We start from the raw sequence: 8,927 nt of genomic DNA, 5'->3' as shown, positions 1-8,927 counted from the left end.
CATTAGGTGGCTACCATAACTGAGCCTGAAAATGCTACTTTTGCTCTGCTATCATACTTACCCATTTTGTTTCAATAGTTTGAGCCCCTGATCCGAAGAAAATATTTTGATACAAACTTTTCTTCTAAATTTACTGATATACATGCTTGATCCAGGGCAGTAACTGAGAAAATATTTTAGGTAATATCTCAGCAGAATAGTCGGGCAACTAGCATTGTTAAAAAATAAGGTTAGCAATGGCAGCCCCTATGTTTCTCTCCGAGAATGCTTACTTTAAATGCCAGAATATGGCCCCTGGAGAAAACAGGGAAAATGAAAAATCGCCTAATGCTGATCGAGCAAGAGCAATGTGCAAAAGTATAGTAACCTGTGGCAATCAACTGCCATTTTTTGTTGTTTTGACTTGGCTTAAAGTGACACTAAACTCAGGAGTTAAATCTTAAAAATGCATTCAACTACCTTAACTATAAAAATGTATCTTATTAGTATATCAATTGGCTGTAGATTCTCAAATCATCTCTGAACTGGTGCTGACAATGTTGTTCCTTCTGGAGTGTGGCTACTTTTGTTCCCCATGAGCCCTGTGTGTGTTGTAGAGTAGTCACTGCTCCAAGGGGACATGATCTTGTATAAACTATTCAAGGGTGACAGCAACATTATTAACAAACTGTTTACGGTTAGCTCCGTAACAAAGACCAGAGGGCACAACCAAAAATTGGTGGAAAAAACATTTCAACACACAGGGCGCAAGGGGTTCTTCACAGTCAGAGCGCTTAGGGTCTGGAAGTCGCTGCCACAGGAAGTGATCTCAGCTAAGAGTGTGAAATCATTCAAGAAACTCCTGGACGAGTTCCTCGGAGACCGTAATATACAGGGGTACAGGTACTCCTAAGCCCTCGTTCACACCTGAACGTTTTGTAGCGCGTTCTACGCTTGACGAACGCTCTACAAAATGCTCAAAAATATAAATCCCATTGTATTCAATGGTCTCGTTCCCACCTTGGCGTATTTCCGCCCGTCCCTAACGCGCTACAAAACGGCCCACGCCTGAAAAGGTACATGTACTACTTTGGGCCGTTTTGTTGCGCGTTTCCATTGGGATACAGCCAAGTAGCCTTCGGAAACGCGCGACGGTCGCGCAACTTTTTTACCGCAAATTGTCGCACGACAGACACGCATATGCAATACGCCTAGGTGTGAACGAGACCTAAGAGCAAAATCACACATGGGCTAATACACATGCACATACCTGCTCAAACATAAATGCATACACACAATAGGTTGGACTTGATGGACTTATGTCTTTATTCAACCTCAAATACTATGTAACTATGTAAGCTCACTCCTAAAGTACAACTGAATGAGATTATAGTCCATCCTGGGAGTGAGCTTGGAGCGGTGGCTACTTTACAACACACACGGACCACGGGGAACAAAAGTAGCCACCCTCCAGAAGACAGGAATGTATCCGCACCAATTGAGAAATGATTTGAGGATACAGGCGAGTGATACACAAGTAAGATACATTTTTGTTAATAGTTAAGTCTTAAAAATGCATTCAAGTACCTTAACTCCTGTGTTTAGTGTCACTTTAAACTTGTTGATGTGGGATATGGTTCTTTGTACAAGATGTCAGCATTGCTCTTACAATTGCCTTGCTATAGAAGACTTTTATAATTGCTTTCATTCTCCTTCTTTGTTTATTCCTGTATGTTCTTGTAAAATATGAAAACATTTAATAGAACTATATTAGGCAAGTACAATTTTCACCTTTTTTGAATCTCGGTGCTGCTGATCTTCTTTAAGCAACTTCCTGTCTACATGCACTCCGGTCCAAGAGTTTAGTAATTGGATTAGTGCCCATGACACGCATACTACTGTAGATAGTCAAACATGAGACAATATGAAACTTATAACTAATGCATAGAGAATGAAGCATGTTAGTGTATTATACATTATGGACAGCTGGCAAATTTATTACACTTTGATTCTGCAGACAACATGGTTTTCAGCATCCTGTTTGTTTACAATCCTGTTGTAAGCTGTTAAACTCTATTGCAGTACACAGCTGAGTGAATAAACACTGACAATTTACATTTTTACAATACATTTAGTAAGGCAGAGAGGCATAAAGCAGGGGCACTTAAAATCTGATCCTGGATTGCTCACAAGAAAAATCTGTTTTGTACTGCAGATTTCAATTATTTAAAGATTAGATTGCGGCAGAGGCAAAAAAGGCCAAAATGCTCAGCACCCAATGACCGATTAGGAACTCCTCTTTTGTTTTATGTAAGTAGTGTCAATAGGCAGAGTCACAATATCTTTGCACATTATCAAGTTCTCTTTTTGTAAATGCTAGTTCCCTGACTGTTATCAATGACTTCAGAACATTCCACGCACTGACCCAGACTTAGAATAAAGATCTAAAGTTATAGCTTTGTATTGACTTTCCTGATCTGCACGCTTGTTCCAGCTCATTGATGCCAAAGGATGAATATGACAGCCAGGAAACTGGCAGTTGCTCGAGAGTTTTGATTCTTCTCTCAGGACAGGTTTACTTTAAAGTTGATGACAAACCAATCATTAAAATATATCATGTCAAAGCTTCAACATGTAAATGTAATTTGTTTTTAATCTTTTAAAACCTGCAGCTTTCATTAAATAATGAACTTCATTCTTTCCTTATGAATGTCCTGTTATATAATGACAGTTAGTTCCTAACTGTGTCACCCTGTCACATGTCCCTGTTGGAAATCACAAGTGGCCATGCTTACACATATTGAAGAGAATTTATCAAAACTGGAGCAGACAAAATTTGGAGCAGATGTGAAGAGAGTAGCTGATTGGTTGGCCACTGCTCCAGATTCTGTCTGCTCCAGTTTTGATAACCCCCCCCCCCTTTTTGTTGACATAATCCTCAGGAAGCCTATCCAGAACAATGACATGCAGCCAACACTGGAGAGCATGCATGTAGACAGGAAGTTGCTTAAAGAAGATCAGCAGCACTGAGATTCAAAAAAGGTGAAAATTGTACTTGCCTAATATAGTTCTATTCAATTTTTTTCATATTTGACAAGAACATACAGAAATAAACAAATAAGGAGAATTAAAGCAAAGAGTCAAGGAATTAGATTCCAGTCCATTATGGATTGGTAATGCAAATACCATTCTCTCAAAAAAAGTACAAAAAAAAGGAATGCTTCTCAATTTTAAGTAAGGAAAATACATAGAGGGGAATTTATCAAAACTGGAGCAGACAAATTCTGGAGCAGAATTGCATTGCAACCAATCAGCCTCTCTGTCTCATTTTCAAATCTTACCTGAGCAAACTGAAGAGAGATGCTGATAAGTTGCCATGGGCAACTGCTCCAGGATTTGTGTGCTCCAGTTTTGATAAATTCCCCTCAAAGTGTTCAGTGTAAAAGACTATTCAAATATTTCCCCCTTTGAATCTTTCCCTGAGCACCCTGCGCCTTGTTGAGGACTGCTCTCAGGATTGTGGTAAGGTTCAAAAAAAAGTGATAAAAAAATAAATAAAATATGTGTATAATACAATGCCTTGATGGGCAGACAGGGAAGCTGTGTTCATGTAATAACACTGTGCAAACAGAAGTCAGACTTTTTAAAAAGTGTTTATTTACATACTTTGAATGAACTTTCAGCAGAATATACACTGCAATATACACAAAAAAGTCATGACCTGGATTTAGCTAAGCAAATAGGTAAGAATCTTCCTTTGGATAATTACTGCAGTGATTAATATGTTTCATCTGACAACAAATGAGGTCAGCTGCTTACTTAAATATACTGAATGACCAGGTTTTTCCATGAATGTTTTTTTTCTTCCCTGATGGCACAGACATATTATAAGACACTGCCAGGATTCATTGGGTTCAGATTGTGAAAGAATGGTTCAGGGAGCATGAGACATCATTGTCACACATGGATTGGCCACCACAGAGTTTAGACCTTAACCCCATTGAGAACCTTTGGGATGTCCTGGAGAAGACTTTACGGAGTGGTCCGACTCTCTCATCACTACAAGATCTTGGTCAAAAAAGAATACAACTCTGGATGGAAAAGAATGTTATGACATTGCATAAGCTTATCCAAACAATGCCTCGGAAAATGCGTGCCGTAATCAAAGCTAAAGGCGGTCCAATTAAATATTGGAGTTTTTTTGGCCAGGCAGTATGTTTGTTATACATGTGCACCTTTTTTTCTGAATGTATTAAAGTAATAAAACAAAATTACAATTGTCTATGATACACATTATTTTAGCAAATTCAATATCATCCAGCTAGAGTTTAGCTCAACCTTATTGTACTGATAACATTATAGCTGAATTTCCTCAAAGCAGTGAAAGTTTTTGTCCACCTATAGACTGGATCATCAATATGCCATAAAGCAGCAACATGATCTACAGGAAGTTTAACTTGTCCTCTGATGCCCACATGCAATAATGCTGAGCTAATACATCCCCCAGATATGTCATGAGGATGGTTTACAGCAGCATGCCACCACCATTGGAAGTCAGGGACTTTACAACAGCACCCCCTAGCAGCCCTCTTCAAATTCTACAACGAGAAGTTGTGTGCTCCTGAGTGACACAGAGGCCGGCTCGCATGTGGCTAATGCGGTGATGTGAAGCCGTCCTACACATATAGCAACGGTGGCGGAGCTGCAGCAAGGGCCCTGAAGGAATTTACTGTAGAGCAACGGACACAGCGAGAGTCAGGAAATCTGGAGGAAGAACAGAACTTGGACAGATGTGCAAAGACCTAGCGCAGCAGAATCAGGACTGGCAGAGGCCGGGACACTGGCTGTGATAAGTCGGCACGCTGTGAGATAGCGGGCTACGTGCAGTCCATCACCTCGGGCAGCGTCGGCCGCTTGCTACTAGTGCCAAGTGGGACTTTTCCTGCCTGCGAGCTCCGGATCTGGTCTTGATACTCTGTAGTAGCAACAGCAGCAGCAGACTGTGTTACTAGCGTGGAGTGTAGCAGCTTGTAACGCTAGAGTGCCTCGATCCATTGCCCATTACTGAATGCTAGCTACTAGTTTCTAGTCAGGAACTTGGACAGCGGCAATAGGGTTAAACATTTTGGATAGCGGCATCAGGGTTCAGCACCAAGAACAGCGGCATCAGGGTTCAGCACCTTGGACAGCGGCACTACGGTTCAGCATCCAGAACAGCAGCAATAGGGTTAAATATCTTGGACAGCAGCAATAGTGTTAAATATCTTGGACCGCGGCATTAGGGTTCAGCACCCAGAACAGCGTCAGTAGAGTTCAGCACCCAGAACAGCCGCAATAGGGTTCAGCACCGTGGACAGCGGCAATATGGTTCAGCACCCAGAACAGCGGCAATAGGGTTCAGCACCCAGAACAGCGGCAATAGGGTTCAGCTCCCGGGACAGCGGTAATAGGGTTCAGCACCTTGGACAGCGGCAATAGGGTTCAGCACCCAGAACAGCAGCAAAAGGGTTAAACACCTTGGACAGCGGTAATAGCGTTCAGCTCCCGGGACAGCAGCAATACGATTCAACTCCCGGGACAGCACCATCTGTCCAAACCATAGCATCCAAGACTAGAGCAGAACGGACTCTTTAAGAATTACTCCATCTTTCCAGCACTGCCATCCCAAGCAGCCCTCTTTATGGATGTCAAAGCAGCTCCCAACGGTGTGGCCACCATAGAAGACAGGATCTTAAGAATCACCGGCTACTATGGGTATTACCCGGGTTACTCCAGTCAGAAACGTAAGATTTACTGCAATGGCTTGCAGCATGATTATATTCCTGGTTATTCTGAAACTACATTTAAACATTATACACACGGAGTAGGCAATGCATGTGTAAACGAGTGTGTTGTGCAGTAGATGAAGCATGCTCCTTTTATTGAGGGTTTTTTTCTAATTCCTTTAGGCTCGACTACTGTCATCTGGCTTTTGGTCTTGCAGACGATCACATTCCTTGGTAATGGCATGCTCTTGCTTCTCAGTGTATTTAAATGTGTTTCTAGAAACACAGAAGCGGCAGAACTGGGACTGAGCTGAATAGTAGCAAGAACAATGTAGAGAATAGTGCGCTGCATTCCTCTTGGGGGAGGTCACAATCTCCTATCATGTTCTTTTATCTAAAAGATTGAACCGCTGTTATTTTCTGGCGCACAAACATCTACAGTCAGGTGAAACAAATACAAATTAGTGTGCATGAGATGTTTGTGCCTGCGGCTTGATAACACCAGGATAGCCTACCTAAATATTGCCATACTATGCTATTTGCATTCATTTTAGCATGGTGTAATGGCAGAATCTTTTTATTTTATTCACTTTGCTTAATAACTTAGGATTTATTATAGCTTTTCCCTCCATGGAAATTAAGACTTTTAGTTTCACTCCATTCTCACATTATATGAGCTGAAATAATATAAAAATAATAATAATAATAGTTATTATTATTATTATATTTCTTCTTCTTCTTCTTCTTCTTCTTCTTCTTCTTCTTCTTCTTCTTCTTCTTCTTCTTCTTCTTCTTCTTCTTCTTCTTCTTCTTCTTCTTCTTCTTATTATTATTATATTTGTTATTTTGTATTAATGTCTTTTCAGAATGTAAACAATTTTGTTGTTGTTAAAATAGACTAATTGGCTTTACCCAAATTGGCAGTATGTTTTATTCTGTTGTTTAGCTAACAGCATCAGAACTTTAGAATGTGAATGAAAACTTTGTAGCCTGTCTTCTCTTACTTCTACTCCTTTTCAATTTGTGTTTTGTTTGTTTAAGTCTGACATAAGAGCTTTATGCCTAACACCTTTCTTCTAAAGTGTGCCAATTTGTAAAAAGGAAAAATATTTTTCAGTGAGTACTATTTAACATCAGTAAGAGATAATGTGGCAACATAGTCTAGGTATAATGTACCGTGTAGGTGTAGTGTCTTTTTGGGATTTTTTTAGGGGGTGTTGCATTATAGAAGGTTATCTTAAGTCATACAATCTCAATATGTTTTGCAAAGAGTAAAATGAAAGCTTGCTGGACCTGACAAGGGCAAACTTTGGGTTTTGACCATATGTAGTCTCTGCAATCTGTTTTTGAGTATCCAGAGATCCTATATAGTGATTTATATTTTGGGTTCCTCAGGATTAGCCAGAACATTGCAGAACAATGGCACAGAAATCAGTTTTAACCCTTTACTGTGCAAGAATGTAATAGAAGCAGCAGCTCTTCAATTTCCTCAATTGACACATGTTTTAAGGAAAGTTGTCATGCAAGAAGCAGAGGTACCCATTGCTGGGATCCTGCTAAAACTACTGGTTGCCTGGCTGACATGCTAATCATCACTTCCTGAGTCAGTAAACCTGAAACATGTATGCAATATGGGAAGTCAGAACTTTTACTCTATACTTGTTTTATCTCAGTGGCTCAGGAAAGTGCTGAAGTCAAACAATTAACATGACAACTAAGCAGCTAGCATTTTCCCATGGAGATCAGAAATGCCACCTTATTCATTTAATTCTTCCAGTATGATCATAAAACGGTGCCCTTTACACCTGCATAAGGCAATAGATAGTATACATGCTGGGAAATGTATGCAAGGTAAAGTATTCCTAGTCTAGGATGTTACAGATCACACATATCTGTAGCAAACTCTTCCTTGTGGAACACTCACTGTTTTGCTAACAGATGAAACGCTCATGCCCAACTGTGCAAGGTGTTGCAGTTTAATATAATTAATATTGTTTTCTGGTTAATTGGCAATTGCCATTATTTTTATTTTGGTTCAGATGATAATTGTTTTTTTAAATGATTGCTATCCATGTGTAGCTCATAAAGAATTTTCAGAGCACAGTTCAAAAGAAAAGAACGCAGATTCACACTTTGATTACTTAATGAGTAGCAATGATAGAGGGAACAGTTTTAATTACTTTGCTCTTTAATCACAGATTTGCATGAGTGCTGGAAAAAAAATTGAGGCTGGCACATTTAGCAGTTATGAAAAACTGCCATGTAATACTGTTTATCACTATACGTTTGTGGCCCACAAGGCTTTATGTAAAACAGGAGATGCACGTTTTCAGCCAAGGCATCTGTCATCCATTTTTATGGCAGACTGCCATTTGCAAAGTCAGTGGTGGCACTGAGTTATGGCTTCCTTCCAGTATATGTAACCCTTCATAGAAATAGTTTGCTATTCATTGGACTGAGTTTTTAGATCAGTGATTGGCACAATCTACTGCTCCAGCTGTGCTGTGCGAGCTCCTATTGAACTTTGAGATGGCTAGAACAGGCAGAGGCAACTTGCTCTATGACAGTTGTAAATAAAATACAGGTTCCAGTAGGTGTCAGGACATACTGGGGCTTTTAGTACTGCAGCAATGGAAGCAGAGGAGTTTGCTGCAGTCTAGAGTGCAGAAGTGTAGTAACATCTGAGGCAATTTGGACTAGTGGATTGGTTAACGAATAACCAATTTAAAAATAATAAAAATGTTATTATATAACATATTATAAAATGAAATGTTACATCGGGCCTATTTATGACAGATAATGTTTGAACTGGGTTTTAAATCAGTTTTTTTGCTATTGCTCCATACAGTCCCTTACATTTTTTAGGCATTTTTAGCATTAAAAGATTTCTCTCATTTTTGTTAAAATGTACTAATTATATAATACATCAAAAATGATTCTAATCTTCTTAAAAATGTTTTTAACATCAACAATTTTGGGAGTGTCAGTCCTCTCAAAAGTGATATTTTAGCACTAGGCTTAACTTGGTGGATTGTAGAATCTAACACAGGAATACCCACTTTGCTGTGATCATTGATCAGTTTACACTAGTTGTCGGGTGATAGTTGACATTTTGGCAATATTTCAGTATTTCAGAGTAACAGGTCAGTAACCCAAATGTGACATTTTAGTTATAGGTGGAAT

General features: G+C 39.5%; 1 protein-coding gene across 4 annotated transcripts in view; it reads left to right on the top strand.

The window, feature by feature from the left end:
- The first annotated feature begins 5,545 nt into the window (after nt 1-5,545).
- SLC35F4 (solute carrier family 35 member F4) overlaps nt 5,546-8,927 on the top strand; it is a 148,651-nt gene continuing 145,269 nt past the window's right edge. For all 4 annotated transcript variants that reach the window (XM_018562378.1, XM_018562370.1, XM_018562365.1 and 1 more), the window contains exon 1: nt 5,546-5,762. In XM_018562378.1, the coding sequence (XP_018417880.1) occupies nt 5,660-5,762 (103 nt within the window). In that variant the 5' untranslated portion in view covers nt 5,546-5,659. The remainder of the gene's footprint in view (nt 5,763-8,927) is intronic.

This window comes from Nanorana parkeri, unplaced genomic scaffold, assembly GCF_000935625.1.
Source record: "Nanorana parkeri isolate BGI_ZX_2015 unplaced genomic scaffold, ASM93562v1 scaffold20, whole genome shotgun sequence".
NCBI classification, from domain to species: domain Eukaryota; kingdom Metazoa; phylum Chordata; class Amphibia; order Anura; family Dicroglossidae; genus Nanorana; species Nanorana parkeri.
The sequence above is the reverse complement of the archived record's forward strand: the minus strand, read 5'-3'. Positions and strand labels throughout refer to the sequence as shown.